This window comes from Mixophyes fleayi, chromosome 3 (assembly GCF_038048845.1).
Source record: "Mixophyes fleayi isolate aMixFle1 chromosome 3, aMixFle1.hap1, whole genome shotgun sequence".
Lineage (NCBI taxonomy): Eukaryota > Metazoa > Chordata > Amphibia > Anura > Limnodynastidae > Mixophyes > Mixophyes fleayi.
This window is the reverse complement of record NC_134404.1, coordinates 170928634-170953253: the sequence shown is the minus strand read 5'-3', so window position 1 is coordinate 170953253 and position 24620 is coordinate 170928634. Positions and strand designations below refer to the sequence as shown.

Here is a 24620-nt window from a genome sequence, read left to right as displayed (position 1 = left end):
GGCTGCAACAGTGTCCATTTGAAGTCAGAGTCTGCACACAACAAAAAACATCTCAGACGGGATAGGGACTAGGAGGCAGTTGATATATGTGAAGTCCCTGGTAGTACAAGACTTAAGAGCTGTGCTATGTCAACTTTTCATGCTTTCTCCCCTTCCAGAGAAGGGGGATGCCTCTGAGAGCCAGGAGGAGTAGTGTAAGCTGGTGAGGAAGGAGTATTCCCAATATTGAGCTTCTCCAAGATTATAACGCCTTCCTCATGATTTTTAGTGAACAGAGCCCTTGATCCTATGAAAACTTGGAGCTTGAATGGGAAGCACCACCAGTACCTGTATCTGTGTTGTTTGAGTGCTGTGGTGACATCTTGTCTTTTTTGAATCATGACTGGTGTTAGGTCAGCAATGTTGCTATATGTGACAAAGTGAAGGTTCCACACCAAAACATGATCTTTCTTTAATATGGTAAAAGTGCATACAGAGTATTACCCCAAGACGGCTATGGCAGATTTAGGATGAAGAGATATGTGAGGAGGTCATCCTCAAAAGCCTCTGGTAATATGGGTTTGATTAAACTTTTGTGATAGGGAGGGCCTGGGTGTCAACTGACTCAGATATTTTTAAGGTGAATGTTGTTCAGCCTGGCCCTGTTTTCGATTTTGTTGCACTTTTCAGATGGGGATGTCATTCCTTTACACAAAAAGAAATGTAATTATTGGCATCTGCAAGGGATACGCCTTTGAGTAAAGGTTGAGTCCAGTCTCCAAAAATTTGTTGAGAGACTGGGCGTAGAATCACTTATGAGTAGAGTTCTCATTTCAGTGCTTCGTCAGGCGGAGGAGGTAGAGGTGCCTCTCAGCACTATACCAGGACTGTCGGCAACAGAGAGTACCTGGAGAAAACCCCAGGGCCTGGCGTTCAGAAATGGATTCCTTCAGGAAGCACTAGACGAGATGTTAACTCCACAAATAACTCCTCTGCCAACAACACTGCGCACACCTCTGCAAGTGAAAAAGAACGGCACGATTGCAGCCTACACTGGTAACTTCTGTTGCCAGGTCCAGTCAGGGAATACTGCAGCTGTGGCGGCAAATCATCCGGGTGCTTAGTGCCACAGGCAGGCAGAGTCGATGTAACAGTGGCAGTGAATCCTGCAGGTTAACAGCTGCAAGGAGGGGAATGTCCAAAGGCTTCCGTATGGAGCCTTACACAGCTACTGGGCTCTGGTGGTGCACCCCGGAGTAGCTCTGGATAGAAAACACCACCTTCAATGAGAGCAGACTGTCGGATACTAGTTTGGCTATGTTCTGCTGGTTCCAGGTGGGAAGCAAAAGGGTGTCAAAGTCGTATAATTGGATGAACGAAAGTATATTGGTTAATATTGTTTTATTGGTCGACTGCACTCAGTATGCCACGCTACACAAGGCATACGGCGATCGCAAGGTAAAATACGCACGTACGCACTCGCATTACAACATTTAGTTATTTATATAATTCATATTCATATTGGTTCCGTTACACTGTAATTTATGAACAGCTAGTATTTAGTTTATTATTAGTTTATATAATATGATTATATGTACACTTCAGTGTTATTTAAGGTTCAGGTTATAAGAAAGGTGTCATGTCTAGTATCATATATCATATATTAAACCCCTTTTCACCAGCAGCTGTCCGGTTCATTCGGCGAAGAGATCACACATTGCATACTCTAGTTATTGATGTTAGGGAATAAACCTTTAATATGATACTGACCATAAAATGCTAATAGACTAATTGTAACTGGAGAGTCAGGCGGGAAGAACAGAGCTCATCCCCTGGAGAGATGACCCCCACCTTTGGATTCCTTAGATTGAACCAGCCTATGACCTGTTTACCCTGGACCCATCTGAAGTTTGGACCTATAGAAGCAAGCCACGTCATCTCTATTGTTCACTCTGTAACACTGACTGTATATATAATCATAGCTGCACCCCCACTAACCTCAGTCTACTCTGATCACAGTATTCAAGGGTGAACTACTGTCCACTGGTGCCCGTGGTTAGCGCAGCGGTATGTATGTGTCTTTTGGTATTGGCTGTACTGTACTGTATCTTAATATAATAATGTATTGAATTGCTAACTATTTACATCTGCTAAAATAAATCATTTTGTGTGTTGGAAACACAATACAATCGCCTATGCAATGCTTATTTGAAAACGATAGAATTACTTTAATAAGGGAGTCACAGTTACCCCAACCAGTTCCTAGGTTCCCTGTGGGATATGTCAATAAAACGGAGGAATCCGCAATGAATACTCAGACGTCGGTGATCCCGGTTACGTCAGCAAGACTCTCTGTACAAGTGAGATTGATTCAAGTGGAGAAAACTCAGATCACAGTTCAACCTGAACCTCAGAGAGAGTAGGTCCAGCTTAAATGTCTCTCATGCCACGCTCCCAAGTGTTTTCTTTTTTTTTAGATTTGTTCCGCAATCTAGCATTTAGAAACCCCCCTCTAGAAATCCTGCATTTGACCCTGTGACATACGTGTTGATGGCCAGCCTGAGAAACAGTAGGCTTTCTGGAAGCCTGAAGAAGAGTTTGTGTCCAGAAAGTTTACAAAATATGCAAACTTTGGTAGTCATTAAAAACAAGCATTATATACAGCTCTTTATGTTTTCCACTATAAAATTGATCCTGAATCCAATAACTGACAAGTAGAAGAAGCAAGTGCAGTTTGCCTGTTGCAAGTACTTCATGAGGGTCATTTACATAGCCAAACAACAAGGCTTCTAACAAATGTCTTTGTCATAACAAAACAGTATTTATTATACATGTGGTATGTGCATAAGTATATAAGTCCTATAGATTGTAAGTTTGCGAGCAGGGTTCTCTTACCTCTCTGTCTGTATGTATTACCCAATATTGTCTTATTAATGTTTGTTCCCAATTGTAAAGTGCTACGGAATTTGCTGGCGCTATATAAATAAATGTTGATGATGATGAGACCTCACATTGATAGACAGCGTATGTTTCGGATTGTGTAAGTATGATGGTCAGGGGGTAGGGGAAAATAGCTATTTCTTGCTAATAGTGGCTAAGCATAAAATGAGATTTAATTTTATGGAACAATATATTTAAATGGACCTCAAGGAGTGGAGATTTTGAGGCAAGCCTTTCTTTTGTGATGCCACACAGCTTTACGGACCAGAAAGTAGACTTGAAAAAGGTTGTGTTGATCTTGAGTTTATACAGAAAAAATCCCCAATATGGATCAATCCACAAAGAACATGGCATCCGTAAAAAAAAAGCTGCAATAACACCAAATCATTAAATTACACAAAGTTTATATATTTGATTGGATAAAATAAATGAAACTCTGATGCTCCATTACTTTCATGAGTTTATCTATAGTAAAAGAAATTGTGAAAAAGCAGTATTTTAGTAGCAAAAGGTGAAAGTTATAATTAAAGAGAGTGGAGGACCTAATACAATACTGATGACATACTGTTGTTGTTCTGGAAAATATATAAATAATTGTGCATGCCCGATTCCCTAATTTTTTCTGGAATCCCACAAAATGCCAGAGGAAATGAATGTAGAAAGAGTGTGAAAATTCATAAAAGTAGGCACAATTGAACTGTACTGCTTACAGTTTACGGGTGGTAAATGACTTCATGGGGTATATTTACGAAACTGCGGGTTTGAAAAATTGCCTATAGCAACCAATCAGTTTCTAGTTATCATTTATTTAGTACATTCTACAAAATGACAGGTTGAATCATCATCATTATTATTATCATCGCAGCGCTGTACAGAGAACACATTCACATCAGTCCCTGCCTCATTGGAGCTTACAGTTTAAATTCCCTAACATACATACACAGACAGACAGAAACACAGACTAGGGTCAACTGTGATAGCAGCCAATTAACCCACCAGTATGTTTTTGGATTGTGGGAGGAAACCCACGCAAACACAGGGAGAACATACAAACTCCACACAGATAAGGCCATGGTCGGGAATTGAACTCATGACCCCAGTGCTGTGAGGCAGAAGTGCTAACCATTACACCACCGTGCTGCCCGGTGGTGTACTGATTGGTTGCTATAGGCAACATCTCCACTTTTTCAAACTCGCGATATAAGTAAATATACCCCCATATGTTCAAGCCATTAGAGTCCAAGAAGTGGATGGGTGTTTTTTGGATATACTAGAAATAGTGGATTTTTTTTGTACTTATTGAAATTGTTCATTCACAGAATACAAATAAAGTTTGTATTTTGTATTTGCATGTCATTTTATTGTTATTTTTACAGCACTAATTGTTTATGCTATATTGCTTACTTCAGTTTAATTTTGCATTACCAGGTTGAAAGGTGCAGGCACACCTTATGATAAAGAATCGCTGGCAATCATAAAACTAAACAATACAACAGTTTTGTATCTAAAGGAAGTGACAAAATTCCTAGCTCTCGTTTGTTTTGTCAGAGAAGAGAGTTTTGAAAGAAAAGGTAATGTCTTTTTAATAAAATACAAACTGACTTAATGATTGGAGGGTTTGCGCTGCTTCATGATCGGAACAATTTTCTTAATTTTGCTATTTATTTTTTATTTCTTTGTCTATCCCACAGAACATCTTTTTTTGAATCTGAATACTTAGCATTTTCTTTTGGTGGCATATTGAAATAAATATTGTTTTAGTTGATGAGCATTATAGAGAAAATTGTTAAATATAAAAATTAAAAATTTCCACGTTACTCACTTGCCACTTTCGCAAAAGTCATTGGCATTGGGATACATTTCCATATTTTGTTTTTGTTTCCCTTAACCATATACTGCAAAACACCTGTATATGCAAATCCGCAATATTATTATTTGTTGATTAATTTTGTGTGTAGTTGATGCTTTTTTTGTAAGAGGATGTAACAATCATGCAAAATATGTCAGTGTCACATATATGTGAGGTGGTGGGGACCATTGTTTTCACTTTACAGAGTGTGTGTGTATGGGGCAGGAGGGGTACCTGAATCTCCTCTACACCTCCAGTAGCAGGTAACTGTCTATATTTAGTTAAATATGTCCAGCATGTTGTCTGCCCTATCCATTAGAGAAACTATTTATTACTTATGGCACTACTGCTTTTCTAGCACCGTTCTGGGTCAGTTCATTAGCCAGAGCTTGTATAATCAGCTTCCCTGTGCTATATAACATTGCAGCATCATGCATACATTCATGCCACAGCACAACATGATTTTCTTTGACAGTGTATTAAAGAAACTGATTTTGCACAAAGGAAACGTTGTTTTACCAAAGCTGCAGTGCAAGTACCGAACAGTGTATCAGTATCTTATATATGTTGCTGTATATATGAACATTTCATTTTTGATGTTTGGTTTTCCTTTAAGCTGACCATAAGGGGCAGGCTAGGCTGGGGGGCAGGGGGGCCCCCAGGCTGGTCCCATAGTGGGCTACCTTGGGCTGGATCACTGGGCCATCTGCATTTTTTTTCTCCTTTAAAAGTCGATTCTTGCCCACCGGGCTAAAATTTCCCAGCCGTCCCCTGGTGACCATACATGATTGGTCAGTTTGGTCATGTTTCATGTCTAAGCGACTAAATAATCATTATACATAATCAAAAGCCAATAATATCATACCAAATACAACATTGCAATCCATTTTACTACCTGTGCTGATCAGTGCAGTGTGTGATCGAGTTGCAGTGTTAGCCTTATCTTAGATGTTTAAAATTGGCATCTTATATTATACGTTTACTTCGACATTTAAAAAACAAGAAAATCAAAATAAATGTTATATATCTTATAATCTATAAAGATGTAACATTAAATATATAAAGCCTGCTTGGAACCCAGGTTAAAATTGTCAGTTAGATTGGTAATAGAGGATTGGTGAAAAACCCTTAGGATTAATGATGGTGAAATAAAACATGGAGAAAGCAGGGAAAATGTGTTTATATTTAATATTTAAAAAGAAAATTACAGGCATGCTGATCACCACCCACACCAGAAAATACAATAGAAAGCAAATATGATGTACAGGGTATATATATATATATATATATATATATATATATATATATATATATATACATACCTACAAAGAGCTTTCCAGGACTAAATACCCTCTGATGAAACTAGCATTGTGCTAGAGAAACATGTCCGAAAATCTATAGTGTCCTGTAGTATTTGCTGTTTTTCTTTCACTGGGATCTTTTAATCGGAAGAAATTGCTCTTAAGTGACTGTAACAGTGGCAGTGATTTGGAGATGTCCGACATTGGAGTGAAAGCTAAAGATCGCTGTCCTAGGGGTAAATGTATGAACATGCTGGTTCTTCAACACCCGCGTGTTCAGCGTGTTCGGCGATTAAATTTCAAGCGGCGCTGCATTGTAAAGGGAAACTTCCCTTTACAATGCAGCGCCGCTTGAAATTTAATCGCCGAACACGCGGGTGTTGAAGAACCCGCATGTTCATACATTTACCCCCTAATCTTGGATTGGTAATTATCACCACCTAAAAGCTGAATTCAGGTTGCAAGACAGTCGACTGAAGATATACTGAGTGTGGATATATTTTATACCCAGTGCTCAATACAACACTGCCAGAAAAATATGTGATTTTAATATACAAGTCCCTGTTTGCATGTAACAATGGTTTCACTACCTAGATCGGACAATCTCCGATATTCAATTATCTGAAAAGGACATTGCTTATAAAATTGGACAAGGTGCATTAAGAGTGTGTTTCCCTTAAATAAGATATTTGTAATAAGTGCATTACTGTGATAATGATGTCTGACATGTAAAAAGGTACCTATGATACAGCCTAATCTTGGATATGTGTTTTAAGTGTATTTTTATATGCTTTTAATAAACTAGATTGATGAGCAATCTTGGCAGCGTTGTTGAGTTTTATATTTATTTAGTCCTGGAAAACTCTGTAAGTTGTTATATACCCTGTATTTATACCGTATATACTCGTGTATAAGCCGAGTTTTTCAGCAGATTTTTTATGCTGAAAAAGCCCCACTCGGCTTATACACGAGTGAACTTACCTCTCCGGTCCCTCAGGTCTTAACTACCACAGTGGAAAGCATGTGCGTTCCACAGACAGGAAGTTCGGCATTTGGAACGCAAACTTGCGTTCCAAATGCCGAACTTCCTGTCTGTGGAACGCACATGCGTTCCACTGCGGAAGTGATAGTCTGAAGACCTCTCTCTCTTTCCTCGACTGTTGTATTGGCGGCTCTTATGTCTTGGGGGTGAGTTAGGAGCCAAACTCTGCTTCTTCTTTTTGGGGACACCCTGCTGATGATCGCTCCTTGTGTAGTGTCTTTTTAACGGACTTCAATACACCAGGGTAACCGGAATTTCCAGCTTGGTATGCCAACTGTTTAATCCCAGTAAGTACGGTAAGTAAAATCAATCTCTCTCTCAAAGAGATTTTGTGTACCTGTTCTCCAGTTGAGCCATGTTTCTACTTAATTTCAAGACATTTATAAACACTCATCACATGTAAGAAACATCCATGAAAAACATATATCTGGCCATGCCAAGATTCAAAGGTCACAAGACAATTCATCAAGAATGACCCCTCTTTCTCCTCCACACCAGATTAACATTTACTGATAGTCTCTTATTAGTTTACAAAGAGATTTAATAAAAAAATTGTGTATTTATCTAATGCATTGATGCCACCCCCCAATATTTTTATTTTTGAAATTTACCAGTAGCTGCTGCATTTCCCACCCTAGGCTTATACTCGAGTCAATACGTTTTCCCAGTTTTTTGTGGTAAAATTAGGTGCCTCGGCTTATATTCGGGTCGACTTATACTCGAGTATATACGGTACTTATATTTGTTATTCAAGAATGAGATCTTCCTGATGGAGCACAGATGGATAAATCTGTGTTGATATTTCTACTGATCCAGCTGCATACATGCCAACATTCCTGATCTCCATGACCTGACATCAAATTTGGTTGGACTGTGGCCTAGTTTATTTTCCAACCAAGTATGTTGACAGGTAGCAACTGTGGTTAACTAGGGATATTTATACAACAGTTTAAACAGTGTTTATTTAATCTGGTCTACAGACGCTGCTAAGTTTTATATAGCTCTGTATTCCAAGGAGGAACTAAAATGTTGTTCCCATTAGGACTGAATTGATCACCATTATGGTGTGGTTAAGTTAAAGTAATCTTAGATGTGTCTGATTAGGGCAATAATACCTGATACATTCATTCTTGAAAACTAGGTGCACAGTGATGAGCAGGAAATGAAGTAGGCCGGGTTAGGATAACCAGTAACCAGTCAGAGAATTAACGTGTTAAGAGTAGCACAGAATATTTCAGCTCAGCCATGTAGAGTGTTTCCACATGTAGACAAGTTTGAAGTGTGATAGGCCAAAATTTAATCTAAATCCAAAAATGTGAACATTAACATCAGCACATGGCAATGATATTATGCTCTTGCCCAACTGGTGTGGAAAAGATTGTCATGTCAAAAGCACCTTTGTATAAAACAACGTTCATACAGCCAACTTGCGGTATTTATTACACAGAGCTGGAGAACTGTCACACCAGGGATCTTCTGTGTACCGTGTCCACTGTCCACCTTAGGAACAAAAGTAACTTTATAAAAACACATGTGCACTGCAAAAACCAGAACAATACATGGACCACAATGCACAACCGAGTCTTGTACATAGGGCTGCCATATCATTTATTAAAATAAACATTGTTCCTATTCACAGAATTCCTCATGCAAGTAATATAAAAACTAATTTAGATGCATGTATAGATAATAAAATGCTACACTGCAATTAGTTCAGACATCCAATTTGCCCACTCTCCCATAATGGCCGGGAGACTCCCGAATTCCGGGTAGGTCTCCTGGACTCCCGAAAGAGCAGGCGATTCTCCTGCATCTAGGAAGTGGGTATGATGGGTGCCTCCATTTTGGCCCCATCCCCGCATGAAAATGACACTTTTGCGTCATTGCGTCGTGGGGGCAGGGTCAAAATGACGCCATTCACAGCTAATTTTGTCATTGAGGCTGCCATATTTCCCCATCCCCCTTCCTCACACCCAACCTCCCCTCCGGGATATCCCGGGCGCCAAATACAAAAAGTTAGTAAGTATACAGTTAGCCAAAGGGGGCAGATTTGGGTGCTTGACCTATGTGAAATGTAATGATTGCTGGTGGATAAAAGGCATGATTGGGAAGATCAAGTGCCTCTCTGGGTGGATAAGGGCATGGATCATTTTTGTCCAGGTTTCCTCGCTGCAGTATTGAAAGATATAGACGTATAGGGCCCAAGTCACTGCTGGTACCTCCTATAAATGCTGCACTATCACGTCTCTTAATTGCTGCTTGTGATTGGTCCAACCTGCTCCACCACCCCTGCTATTTGGTTTTAGGCCAGGGCTGTAAGAGGCACTGAATAGCCGCAGAAAAGCGGCTGCATGTAGCAGCTCATGAGGCTCCAGTTACAGGAGAGGGGGCTGCACTACCGACTTTTACTAAGTTGTAGTGCAGCTTGAATTTTTATGTTAAAAAAAACCCTCTTTCATTAATTAGTATGATCACTGAAGCATCGGGTGTACTGCGTTCAAGTTCGTAGCTGATTTGCAAAGTGTTTTTACACTGCTCTCCAGTGTTCGCTCTAATTACAATATACTGTTTTAGTTATATTTCACTTATTTTATACTTTCTTTATTTGCTTCCTCAAATGTCCGAAAATTCTTTAAGCATGATTTTCCCGCTTTTTTCTGTAACCTGCGGTTTCCACTACGGCTCGTCTGAACAATTGAGGAATGCAAGCACTAGGATCACTAGCCCTGATGTCTGTACCATTTTCAGAGCATCTGAACAATACACTCCTCTCACATACCTGTACACATGGAAGCCAAACTTAGTAAGTTAATATGGGTTTTACATTTAAATTCCCTCTAAACTATGAGACTAAAAGCATAAAAGATTTATTTTGTAACATTAGGCATCACTCTGTTCTTATGAAAATTGCAAATATCCATACTCCTACAAAAGATAAAATCTACAAAATGATAGTGAAAACAGATGAGACTATTTTAAAAATACATAATCTGTATTTCATAGCAACACATTTGTATGAGCTAATCCAGATCAAAGCATTACATGTGAGCTGTTTGAAGCTCTGCAATAAAACCTAGAAATAAAGTGTTATCTGTAATTCCTAAGATACATGAAGATGAATAACAATTTCAATAGAAAAAAAAATAAATCTCCAATTTGTCCTACTTATTCCCAAATTGCAGACAAATAAAATATGTTATTTCATCTGAGGAATCAAGCATTTCATTCCCTTAGAAGATCTTTCTACACTCGTACATGCATTTGTGTCCTTGCACTTGGACTACTGCAAAGGCACTCTACGTTAGTCTCTCCGAAAAAGAACTGCACCACTTGCAGTTGGTGCAAAATGCAGCAGCCAGGCTGTTAACTAACTAGTTCTGTTCCTGCCACATAACTCTAGTTCTCCATTCCCTTCACTGGCTGCCTGTAAGTTGGCTTATTGACATCCAAAGCCCTGCCTAACCAGGATCCTGAGTTAAGCAGTAGAAACCCTGCGGAAATGGCTTTTTCCGTATGGTTTATTCATTTTTAAGTAAATTGACTATTTAAGAAAAGCCTAACGCAAGAAATATCGGATATATCACCTGCATTAGGCCACAAACCTCAAGAGGGTTGTGCCCCCAGGGAACTGCCCTATTAGCTCTGATTCTGCCCTATTTGCTCTGATTATGTGAGCTCTGATTTGAGGATTTCCTTAATCATGCACAGGGGAAATAATCCAAGTAATTAATCCCAATAATTATCCCACATGTTCTCACACAGGGGAAATGCTTCGAACATAACCTGCTGTGAATAATTAAAAACGTAATCTACATAATCTTTAGGCCAGGTCAGACAAGAGATTTACAAAACTGCAGTTTTCACACCACAAAAAAATGGCATTCTAAATTGATTATATTCACCATCAGTGTGACATTAAAGTGATTGGAGGATGCTGTTCCAGCATTACACACAATGGGCCTGATTCATCAAGTCACGCATACTGAGCGCAACCTATGATTGGTATTAAATGCACATATTTTGGCTTTGCGCACACCCAAATTCTTCAAGGCATGGATCTCAAGAAACTTGCGCTGTTGAATTCGGGTGTAGGTCTACTGTGCTCTACTACACAAGACACAGCACGATACATCCAGTACCTATGTGGAATATAAATTCACTCTTGAGAAAGCTCACAGCAAAATGTACGGTGGGTCATGACATCAGGAGTGACGTCTCGGACCCGGAAATAGAAGCCACCAGCAGCCTTTCGGCCACGTTCATTGGCACAGTCTGTTCCTATTTTGCTACCATAATTACCACTCCATTATAGATAAAGATGCATATGCTGTACCAATTGCTATCGGAGTATGACCTATTTGATTGCTATATTGAGTGCCATATTAGATACTAGTTTATCTAGGAGGGAAAGGGAGTCAGTCTGGGTAACCAATATGCCCTAATAATAGATAAGTACACTTGGGCATCAACAGTGGATATACCAAGACTACTCCTATGCCAATATACAGTTAAGTATTCGACTATATGAGGTTGTGTCAGCATGAAATATGAATACATAAACAAAGAACTTACAGCATTAGTTGGGAGAATGTAATCCATTAAAACCTATTTTGGAGTTCATATCATTCCAGATCCATACAATATTTTCTGCTCCATATAATGTTTTCTATGTGTATAATGATGGAATAACAGGATTACACTCACAAAGCTACCTAGCAACAGTATATCTGCTAATGGATATATTTGGTAGAGATACTATTTAGAACTCTGCAGAGTGTGTTTTTTAAGACTACATCATACTTGCCTACTCCCGGAAACTTGTTTGTTTCCGGGAGAGGGGGCGTGACTGGAGGGTGGGAGGGGGCGAGGCGAGGCCAATCGCGTCATTTTGGCCCCGTTCCCCGCGAAAACGTAAACATAATAACTAGAGATGGTCACTGACCCCCGTGTTTTGGTTTTGGATTCGGTTTTGGATCTGGATTACCGTCGTGTTTTGGTTTTGGTTTTGGTTTTGCAAAACCGCCATTGCGTGTTTTGGTTTTGGTTTTGGTTTTGTTTGGTTTTGTTTTGCTATTTTTTGGGAAAATCCATGTTTTTGGGCCTAAATTAACCCAATTTAGTGCTCCAACTGTTTTAGAGACAAGTAATCTAATTGTTGAGGTAATAAATCATCCAAAAAAACAGTTTAATTCTTCGTTGGTAGGCCTATTCTACACACAAAACAGATTGTCTTCCTCTCCATCTATGCATATTGGCAATGCAGCCATCGTCTTTGAATGTATATTACACCCTACACTTATAGTTAAATATGTAAAGAAATGGAAAAAGCCAGTTTGGTTTCTGTCTCTCAAGGCCCCCCTCCACTTGTATAAAATACCAAAATATTCAGCCATTATAGACTGTACAATATTAATTGACATGGAGAAAGCCAGTTTGGTTTCTGTCTCTCTAGGCCCCCCTCCACTTGTATAAAATACTAAAAAATTCAGCCATTATAGACTGTACAATATTAATTGACATAGAGAAAGACAGTTTGGGGTCACTCTGTCTCTCTAGGCCCCCCTCCACTTGTATAAAATACCAAAAAATTCAGCCATTATAGACTGTACAATATTAATTGACATGGAGAAAGCCAGTTTGGTTTCTGTCTCTCTAGGCCCCCCTCCACTTGTATAAAATACTAAAAAATTCAGCCATTATAGACTGTACAATATTATGAAAAATGGACAAAGCCAGTTTAGGGTCACTCTGTCTATGACACCCTACCCTTAAGGATAAATTGCCCTAACAGCAGCCTTTCAAGATGGTATGTGATATGGAAATGCCACAAGTCCCTTTCCTCTTTGGGGGTAGATTGCACCCTACACTTACATAGAAAGTTTTAAAAAGATGTTATCGGCATCATCTTCAGCTTCATCCTCACCCTCATCAGTGTGTACGTCATCATCACAGACTATCAATTCATCGCCGCTTGAATCCGCCATTAGAGAACAGTCAGTGCTTGGATGTCTTGGATGGTGAAGGCCTTCCTCGTGGAAGATGTAGTTCATTTTTATAAACATCATTTTCTCCACATTTTTGGGAAGTAACCTTCTACGGCGATCACTGACTAAGTTCCCTGCTGTGCTGAACACTCGTTCAGAGTACACACTGGAGGGTGGGCAGCTTAGGTATTGCAAAGCAAGTTTGTACATGGGTTTCCAAATGGCCTGCTTTTCTTCCCAGTAAGGAAAGGGACTGTCTGACATTTCCATATCAACTACCTCTTGAAAGTAATCCTCCACCATCCTTTGCATGTTTATACTCATATTGGATGGAGTTATGGGCAAAGTGACACATTTTTTTGAAAAATCCTTCAAACCAGCCCAGATGTTAAATTGTTCTCGTCTGCCCCCTGTGTCTTCCCTGCTTCTTTTTTGGAAATTTAATTTTTTACGAGCAACAGCTTGAGAAAGTGAAGGAGGACACGTCGTCAAGCCGAGGCCCAGTTCAGCGGCCAACTTGCTGAGCAATAGCTCCTTGCAAAAGTTCACATCTCGCTCATTTACAAGTAAAGACTCAATGTAGGTTTTAAACCTTGGATCAAGCACAGTGGCCAAAACGTACTGATCCGAGTTCAAGATCTTAATAACTCGAGGATCATTGTGAAGCGAATTAAGTACTTGATCGACAAGGCCAACATACTTTGCTGAATTGCTTGCTTTCAGCTCCTCCTTCATTTTCTCAAGCTGCTTTTCCAATAGTCTAATTAAAGGAATGACTTGGCTCAAACTAGCAGAGTCTGCACTGACCTCACATGTCACAACTTCAAATGGTTTCAGCACCTTGCACAGCACTGAAAGGATTCCCCACTGTGCAAGAGTGAAATACATCCCCCCTCCTTTCCCAATGTCATGACTTGTGCAATATGCTTGGATGGCTTTGCGCTGTTCCTCCATCCTCTGAAGCATGTACAGGGTGGAATTCCACCGAGTTACCACCTCTTGCTTAAGTTGGTGGCAGGGCAAGTTAAACTGCTCTTGGAGCTGCTGTAATCTCCTACATGCTGTGGCTGAATGCCTGAAATGGCCTGAAATTTTACGGGCCACCGAAAGCATCTCCTGCACCTCACGGTTATTTCGTAGGAAGCTCTGCACCACCAAGTTGATGGTGTGAGCAAAACAGGGAATATGTTGGAAATCACCCAGCTGTAATGCTCGCACTATATTGTTGGCGTTATCTGAAATGACATACCCTGGGGAGAGTCCGAGTGGTATAAGCCATGCATCAATCACATCTCTCAGTTTGCGTAACAAATTGTCAGCCGTATGCCTGTTAGTGAAGCCGGTGATACAAAGAGTGGCCTGCCTGTGACAAATGTTACGTAGTGGTGTACATGCTGCTGCTGTTCCTGCTGGTGAAGGTGAATGACCAACCCAGTGGGCTGTCACAGTCATATAGTCTTTGGTTTGGCCACTTCCACTTGTCCACATATCTGTGGTTAAGTGAACAGTGGGCAGAATGGCATTTTTCAGCGCAATCTCTACATTTTTACACACTTTTTGGTATAGTTGTGGAATAGCTTTACGGGAGAAATGGTGTCGCGATGGAATTCTGTAACGCGGACACAAAACCTCAATTAACTGTGAAAAACCAGCTGCGTTTATTGTGGAGATTGGACGCAGATCTAACACTAACATTGCAGCCATGGCGTCTGTGATTCGCTTGGCGACTGGGTGACTGCTGTCATATTTGCTTCCCCTCGCAAATGATTGTTTCACAGTTAATTGCTGAAATGTAGGACTGCTCATTTTATTCACCTGCCTCTGGGATGACGATTCACCCCCAGCAGCAGCAACAGCAGCAGCAGGACTAACGCTTTCTTCAGAGGAATCAATAATAGTGCCGGAGTCATCCAGCCTTAAGTGGGATGCCGGGCTAACTCCGAGCGCTACTGAGGATATTGATGAGGATGGTGTGGTGGGTGTATTTTGTAGCCGTCGGTATGTCGGTGAGCGGAGGGTCTTAGCTGATGAGGGAGTGCTTGTATTCTTTTGGGAAGAACTTTCAGCTTTTCCCAACACTTTGCCATGAACTCTCGTTAAATGGCGTAACATAGACGAGGTTCCAAGATGGTTAAGGTCCCTCCCTCGACTGACTGTGGCTTCACATACACTACAAATGGCTATACAATTGTTGTCTGGATTTGGGTAGAAATAATTCCACACATAAGAAGTGGATTTTTTTGTTTTATGCCCAGGCATGACAATGGCCTTTTTCTTGTCACGTGCCAGAACTGCTGCCACTGGTGCAGGACTTACACAAACAACCTCATCCTCATCAACATCCTCATTAGCGCCCTCGTCGCCTACACAAATCTCCCCCTCATCCTCTTCTAATTCCAAAGTGGCATCCTCAATTTGGGTATCACCGGCTACACTCGGGCTATTAAGGCACACATCAGCAGAATGCTCACGATTAGACATCCCACTGTTGGATGGACTCTCCACAGGGATTGTTGTCATTTGTGAATCAGAGCAAATATTCTCCTGTAATGCCTCACTGGTATCTTGCAGCTCAGCTTTGACGCGTAACAGTAGTTGTGCACCAATTGTAGCCTGGGTAACTTTTTGGGATCTGCCACTAATAGCCAAAGGTGAAGGCCTCATTCTCTCTTTGCCACTGCGTGTGTAGAATGGCATGCTTGCAATTTTTTTTTTATCGTCACTTAACTTTTGCTCAGTTACACTTCTTTTTCGCTTCAATACAGTAAATTTTTTTTTGGTTTTTGTTTTTTGCACTAATTTGAAAACACTCTGTTGTTTGACATCGCCTTGGCCAGATGACGTACTGGGAACACTAACATCAGGACTGGTGACAGAACCTGGTTGCTCATTTAGATCATATGTGGACTGCTTTGAATCCATTCTGAGCGCAAACCACTGGGGAGTGCTAAAAATTATTGAGTAGATACTGCTGACAGATATGACTTTTGACAGCCAGAAATATTAATGCACAATTAGGGAGGACACCCCAAAAACACTGAGGAGTGCTAAAAATTATTGAGTAGATACTGCTGACAGATATGACTTTTGACAGCCAGAAATATTAATGCACAATTAGGGAGGACACCCCAAAAACACTGAGGAGTGCTAAAAATTATTGAGTAGATACTGCTGACAGATATGACTTTTGACAGCCAGAAATATTAATGCACAATTAGGGAGGACACCCCAAAAACACTGAGGAGTGCTAAAAATTATTGAGTAGATACTGCTGACAGATATGACTTTTGACAGCCAGAAATATTAATGCACAATTAGGGAGGACACCCCAAAAACACTGAGGAGTGCTAAAAATTATTGAGTAGATACTGCTGACAGATATGACTTTTGACAGCCAGAAATATTAATGCACAATTAGGGAGGACACCCCAAAAACACTGAGGAGTGCTAAAAATTATTGAGTAGATACTGCTGACAGATATGACTTTTGACAGCCAGAAATATTAATGCACAATTAGGGAGGACACCCCAAAAACACTGAGGAGTGCTAAAAATTATTGAGTAGATACTGCTGACAGATATGACTTTTGACAGCCAGAAATATTAATGCACAATTAGGGAGGACACCCCAAAAACACTGAGGAGTGCTAAAAATTATTGAGTAGATACTGCTGACAGATATGACTTTTGACAGCCAGAAATATTAATGCACAATTAGGGAGGACACCCCAAAAACACTGAGGAGTGCTAAAAATTATTGAGTAGATACTGCTGACAGATATGACTTTTGACAGCCAGAAATATTAATGCACAATTAGGGAGGACACCCCAAAAACACTGAGGAGTGCTAAAAATTATTGAGTAGATATTGCTGACAGATATGACTTTTGACAGCCAGAAATATTAATGCACAATTAGGGAGGACACCCCAAAAACACTGAGGAGTGCTAAAAATTATTGAGTAGATACTGCTGACAGATATGACTTTTGACAGCCAGAAATATTAATGCACAATTAGGGAGGACACCCCAAAAACACTGAGGAGTGCTAAAAATTATTGAGTAGATACTGCTGACAGATATGACTTTTGACAGCCAGAAATATTAATGCACAATTAGGGAGGACACCCCAAAAACACTGAGGAGTGCTAAAAATTATTGAGTAGATACTGCTGACAGATATGACTTTTGACAGCCAGAAATATTAATGCACAATTAGGGAGGACACCCCAAAAACACTGAGGAGTGCTACAAATTATTGAGTAGATACTGCTGACAGATATGACTTTTGACAGCCAGAAATATTAATGCACAATTAGGGAGGACACCCCAAAAACACTGAGGAGTGCTAAAAATTATTGAGTAGATACTGCTGACAGATATGACTTTTGACAGCCAGAAATATTAATGCACAATTAGGGAGGACACCCCAAAAACACTGAGGTGTGCTACAAATTATTTAGTAGATACTGCTGACAGATATGACTTTTGACAGCCAGAAATATTAATGCACAATTATGGGGGACACCCCAAAAGCGCTGGGGAGTGCCAAATATGAAGAAAAAATAATAAACCTCTATCCTCCTCTCTGCACTAGCGATTTTGGTTAGAGCAATTGCAAGAACAATATGGTATTCTCTGTCCCTGCTCTAATTAGCCTATGACTACACCCTGCTCTCTCCCTCTGTCAAATGGCGATGGATTGCTGTGGAGGCGTGTATTTATAAAGTTGAAGTATCGCGAGAACCGAGTCCCGAGATCCGACGACGTCACAATGACGTTCGGCCTCGATTTGGATTCGGAATGGGCGGGAGAGTACCGAGCTGCTCAGCTCGGTACTCGGATACCCAAAGTTCGGGTGGGTTCGGTTCTCGGAGAACCGGACCCGCCCATCTCTAATAATAACTAACCACATAATATCCCTATCCATATTATTTCAGTTATGCAACATACACACTGTATCAAATAACATATAGCAGTATATTGACGCCTAAGATGAAAGACAAAACTTATGAATTTGCATAATAGAACCATGTAGTGGGAAAATACAGTAGATCAAAAGAATTTTTAATGCATATTTTTTTACAATTGGCACCCATTGTTATGGCTTGTGGCTATTAAAATAAACTTACAGAACAGAGGACAGAGGTCTTCACCTTTAGCAGCCGTAGTAGTGTAAGCTTATTTACAAAACCGCAGCAGGTAAGTAGGAGGCGGAAGCCAAGACAGGAGCAGGTAGAGTGGTTAGGGACATGCCAAAAGGTCAGGGCTGGCAGCAAGCAGGTGTAATCCAGCAAACAGGCAGAGGTCAGGGGCAATCCGTGTATAAGCAGGGTCAGACACAAAGCCAAAGGTCATAACAGGTATCAGGTCTAATGTAGAGTATCTACAGAAGAGGACAGAGCTGGTCAGCAATTTGTGCAGCACACAGACGCTATAACCAGCAGGGAGGCTAGGCCCTCCCTGCCTTAAATACTAAATGCATCCAATAATGGACCAGGGTCAGGCATATTATAATTAGTCCTAGGGGCTGCTTAATTAATATACGTGAAATGCACACGCACCCGACTGCACACCTCTCGGGAAGCGCTGCAAGTTTAATGGAATGAGGAGCATCCCATTGACTAGGTAATGGTCTGGACGACAAAACCAGAAGTGACATCCGGTTGTCATGGCGAAGGCCAGGACGCAGTCTGCACAACGAGCTGTGGCGGCTCTTAACACCCATACAGGTCAGTTCTATCATAATGATATCAAACAAATTTAGATTCTGCTTTTTGGCAATTGACAGTATATAACATACTAATGATTTTGAGCAGTGATTGTCTGTCTATTGCTAACTAAGAACAAACATACAGAACAATAAAAGATTTATTTTGTAAAAATTTTTTTTTATTGTAAATTACAGACAGCTGATGTGCCAAATTTCAGCGATTTTCGTGAAGGAATTGAAAATGAATAAAGTAACAGACATATTAAGGTCTCTGTTATGATGATACCCGCAATATGATCGATATGGGTTAACCAAGACATATTACCAAAAATGTAGAGTATTAATTCCTCTCCTCAATATTGTTTTGGCTTCTGTGGAAGGGTCCCTTTGTTTTTAATACCCCCAAGATTTCCTTTCTTCATTCACATATCTCTCTTTATTTTTAATATTTCGCCAACATAAATCTCTGGAATAAAGGCTTTTTTGCCAGAGAATGAGAAAATATATGTTGATTTTTAATTCAACAATATAATGTATTAGTGGACTGGAGTGCTTTTTTTCTGTGTAGTTCCAACTCTGGTCTTGATGGTAAAATGAATATAAATAAACCAAAGAACACACAGAAAAATATATATATGTAATTAATGCCACCTGTTAATAATAAAGGCATTAATGATCAAACAGTTAAAAAAATAAAATTAACTCATGAAATTCTGGTATTATAATGTTTTTAATAGAGATGGGCGGGTCCGGTTCTCCGAGAACCGAACCCACCCGAACTTTGGGTATCCGAGTACCGAGCTGAGCAGCTCGGTACTCTCCCGCCCATTCCGAATCCAAATCGAGGCCGAACGTCATTGTGACGTCGTCGGAACTCGGGGCTCGGTTCTCGCGATACTTCAACTTTATAAATACACGCCTCCACAGCAATCCATCGCCATTTGACAGAGGGAGAGAGCAGGGTGTAGTCATAGGCTAATTAGAGCAGGGACAGAGAATACAATATTGTTCTTGCAATTGCTCTAACCAAAATCGCTAGTGCAGAGAGGAGGATAGAGGTTTATTATTTTTTCTTCATATTTGGCACTCCCCAGCGCTTTTGGGGTGTCCCCCATAATTGTGCATTAATATTTCTGGCTGTCAAAAGTCATATCTGTCAGCAGTATCTACTAAATAATTTTTAGCACTCCTCAGTGCTTTTGGGGTGTCCTCCCTAATTGTGCATTAATATTTCTGGCTGTCAAAAGTCATATCTGTCAGCAGTATCTACTAAATAATTTGTAGCACTCCTCAGTGCTTTTGGGGTGTCCTCCCTAATTGTGCATTAATATTTCTGGCTGTCAAAAGTCATATCTGTCAGCAGTATCTACTAAATAATTTGTAGCACTCCTCAGTGCTTTTGGGGTGTCCTCCCTAATTGTGCATTAATATTTCTGGCTGTCAAAAGTCATATCTGTCAGCAGTATCTACTAAATAATTTGTAGCACACCTCAGTGCTTTTGGGTGTCCTCCCTAATTGTGCATTAATATTTCTGGCTGTCAAAAGTCATATCTGTCAGCAGTATCTACTAAATAATTTGTAGCACTCCTCAGTGCTTTTGGGGTGTCCTCCCTAATTGTGCATTAATATTTCTGGCTGTCAAAAGTCATATCTGTCAGCAATATCTACTAAATAATTTGTAGCACTCCTCAGTGCTTTTGGGGTGTCCTCCCTAATTGTGCATTAATATTTCTGGCTGTCAAAAGTCATTTCTGTCAGCAGTATCTACTAAATAATTTTTAGCACTCCTCAGTGCTTTTGGGGTGTCCTCCCTAATTGTGCATTAATATTTCTGGCTGTCAAAAGTCATAACTGTCAGCAGAATCTACTAAATAATTTTTAGCACTCCTCAGTGCTTTTGGGGTGTCCTCCCTAATTGTGCATTAATATTTCTGGCTGTCAAAAGTCATATCTGTCAGCAGTATCTACTAAATAATTTTTAGCACTCCTCAGTGCTTTTGGGGTGTCCTCCCTAATTGTGCATTAATATTTCTGGCTGTCAAAAGTCATATCTGTCAGCAGTATCTACTAAATAATTTGTAGCACTCCTCAGTGCTTTTGGGGTGTCCTCCCTAATTGTGCATTAATATTTCTGGCTGTCAAAAGTCATTTCTGTCAGCAGTATCTACTAAATAATTTGTAGCACTCCTCAGTGCTTTTGGGGTGTCCTCCCTAATTGTGCATTAATATTTCTGGCTGTCAAAAGTCATATCTGTCAGCAGTATCTACTAAATAATTTGTAGCACTCCTCAGTGCTTTTGGGGTGTCCTCCCTAATTGTGCATTAATATTTCTGGCTGTCAAAAGTCATATCTGTCAGCAGTATCTACTAAATAATTTGTAGCACTCCTCAGTGCTTTTGGGGTGTCCTCCCTAATTGTGCATTAATATTTCTGGCTGTCAAAAGTCATATCTGTCAGCAGTATCTACTAAATAATTTTTAGCACTCCTCAGTGCTTTTGGGGTGTCCTCCCTAATTGTGCATTAATATTTCTGGCTGTCAAAAGTCATAACTGTCAGCAGAATCTACTAAATAATTTTTAGCACTCCTCAGTGCTTTTGGGGTATCCTCCCTAATTGTGCATTAATATTTCTGGCTGTCAAAAGTCATATCTGTCAGCAGTATCTACTAAATAATTTTTAGCACTCCTCAGTGCTTTTGGGGTGTCCTCCCTAATTGTGCATTAATATTTCTGGCTGTCAAAAGTCATATCTGTCAGCAGTATCTACTAAATAATTTGTAGCACTCCTCAGTGCTTTTGGGGTGTCCTCCCTAATTGTGCATTAATATTTCTGGCTGTCAAAAGTCATTTCTGTCAGCAGTATCTACTAAATAATTTGTAACACTCCTCAGTGCTTTTGGGGTGTCCTCCCTAATTGTGCATTAATATTTCTGGCTGTCAAAAGTCATATCTGTCAGCAGTATCTACTAAATAATTTGTAGCACTCCTCAGTGCTTTTGGGGTGTCCTCCCTAATTGTGCATTAATATTTCTGGCTGTCAAAAGTCATATCTGTCAGCAGTATCTACTAAATAATTTGTAGCACTCCTCAGTGCTTTTGGGGTGTCCTCCCTAATTGTGCATTAATATTTCTGGCTGTCAAAAGTCATATCTGTCAGCAGTATCTACTAAATAATTTTTAGCACTCCTCAGTGCTTTTGGGGTGTCCTCCCTAATTGTGCATTAATATTTCTGGCTGTCAAAAGTCATAACTGTCAGCAGAATCTACTAAATAATTTTTAGCACTCCTCAGTGCTTTTGGGGTGTCCTCCCTAATTGTGCATTAATATTTCTGGCTGTCAAAAGTCATATCTGTCAGCAGTATCTACTAAATAATTTTTAGCACTCCTCAGTGCTTTTGGGGTGTCCTCCCTAATTGTGCATAAATATTTCTGGCTGTCAAAAGTCATATCTGTCAGCAGTATCTACTAAATAATTTTTAGCACTCCTCAGTGCTTTTGGGGTGTCCTCCCTAATTGTGCATTAATATTTCTGGCTGTCAAAAGTCATATCTGTCAGCAGTATCTACTAAATAATTTTTAGCACTCCTCAGTGCTTTTGGGGTGTCCTCCCTAATTGTGCATAAATATTTCTGGCTGTCAAAAGTCATATCTGTCAGCAGTATCTACTAAATAATTTTTAGCACTCCTCAGTGCTTTTGGGGTGTCCTCCCTAATTGTGCATTAATATTTCTGGCTGTCAAAAGTCATATCTGTCAGCAGTATCTACTAAATAATTTTTAGCACTCCCCAGTGGTTTGCGCTCAGAATGGATTCAAAGCAGTCCACATATGATCTGAATGAGCAACCAGGTTCTGTCACCAGTCCTGATGTTAGTGTTCCCAGTACGTCATCTGGCCAAGGCGATGTCAAACAACAGAGTGTTTTCAAATTAGTGCAAAAAACAAAAACCCAAAAAAAAATTACTGTATTGAAGCGAAAAAGAAGTGTAACTGAGCAAAAGTTAAGTGACGATAAAATTTTTTTTGCAAGCATGCCATTCTACACACGCAGTGGCAAAGAGAGAATGAGGCCTTCACCTTTGGCTATTAGTGGCAGATCCCAAAAATTTACCCAGCCTACAATTGGTGCACAACTACTGTTACGCGTCAAAGCCGAGCTGCAAGATAACAGTGAGGCATTACAGGAGAATATTTGCTCTGATTCACAAATGACAACAATCCCTGTGGAGAGTCCATCCAACAGTGGGATGTCTAATCGTGAGCATTCTGCTGATGTGTGCCTTAATAGCCCGAGTGTAGCCGGTGATACCCAATTTGAGGATGCCACTTTGGAATTAGAAGAGGATGAGGGGGAGATTTGTGTAGGCGACGAGGGCGCTAATGATGATGTTGATGATTATGATGCAGACAGATACCAAATTGCCTTTCTCAATTTCTATTTATATTCTAGATTATATAAAGGCTAAATAGTTTTCTATTTTACTCCTAGTGGAGAGAGGATCTGATGCAGACAGATACCAAACTGCCTTTGTCCATTTCAATTTATATTGTACAGTATATAACGGCTGAATTTATTAGTATTTTATACAAGTGGAGGGGGGCCTAGAGAGACAGAAACCAAACTGGCTTTCTCCATGTCAATTTATATTGTACAGTCTATAACGGCTGGATTTTTTGGTATTTTATACAAGTGGAGGGGGGCCTAGAGAGACAGAAACCAAACTGGCTTTCTCCATGTCAATTAATATTGTACAGTCTATAATGGCTGAATTTTTAGTTTTTTTTAAAAAAGTGGAGGGGGGCCTATAGAGACAGAAAGCAAACTGTCTTTTTCCATTTCTTTACATATTTAACTATAAGTGTAGGGTGTAATATACATCCAAAGATGATGGCTGCATTGCCAATATGCATAGATGGAGAGGAAGACAATCTGTTTTGTGTGTAGAATAAATGAAGGCCTACCAACGAAGAATTAAACTGTTTTTTTGGATGATTTATTACCTCAACAATTAGATTACTTGTCTCTAAAACAGTTGGAGCACTAAATTGGGTTAATTTAGGCCCAAAAACATGGATTTTCCAAAAAAAATAGCAAAACAAAACCAAACAAAACCAAAACCAAAACCAAAACACGCAATGGCGGTTTTTTCAAAACCAAAACCAAAACCAAAACACGACGGTAATCCAGATCCAAAACCGAATCCAAAACCAAAACACGGGGGTCAGTGACCATCTCTAGTTTTTAATGTCTGCTTAACATAAAATACATTTTTACAGTTGCTCCTGGTTGCAAGCACATGTTATAGCATTCATACGAGACTGTCATCACTACTGATCAGGGCTTAGACTAGCCTTATAGCTGGAGCAAGTGATACGGTAGAAAAACAAGTAACTTTGAGACGCTAAGAGCTTTATGCAGACCTGGCTGCTTGCGCTTGAGTTTGGCACATTACTACTGTATATTGACTAGGGCAACACACTCCCCTTCCCGTTCACTCCCCGAAATCATAGGCTGACATAACTGTCATTTGTGTTTGAAGATGGAGTGTACAGGGCTGCGTTCACATACACATCTACCGGTTCTGGACATGTACAGAGTGATTTTACGTACAATACGCTCTAAATCGGCAGATACCTGCCTTGATTAATCAGGTCCACTGTGTCTAATTTATCATGAACATCATCATCACCATTTATTTATATAGTGCCACTAATTCTGCAGCATTAGTCCCTACCCCATTGGGGCTTACAGTCTAAATTCCCTAACACACACACACAAAGACAGACACACAGACTAGGGTAAATTTGTTA

At 40.0% G+C, this 24620-nt stretch overlaps 1 protein-coding gene across 1 annotated transcript in view; it reads left to right on the top strand.

Annotated features, from left to right (window-relative positions):
• RRAGD (Ras related GTP binding D) overlaps positions 1-24620 on the top strand; it is a 59369-nt gene that overhangs the window by 32642 nt on the left and 2107 nt on the right. The window contains exon 6 of the mRNA XM_075202774.1: positions 4348-4490. Within this exon, the coding sequence (XP_075058875.1) occupies positions 4348-4490 (143 nt within the window). The remainder of the gene's footprint in view (positions 1-4347; positions 4491-24620) is intronic.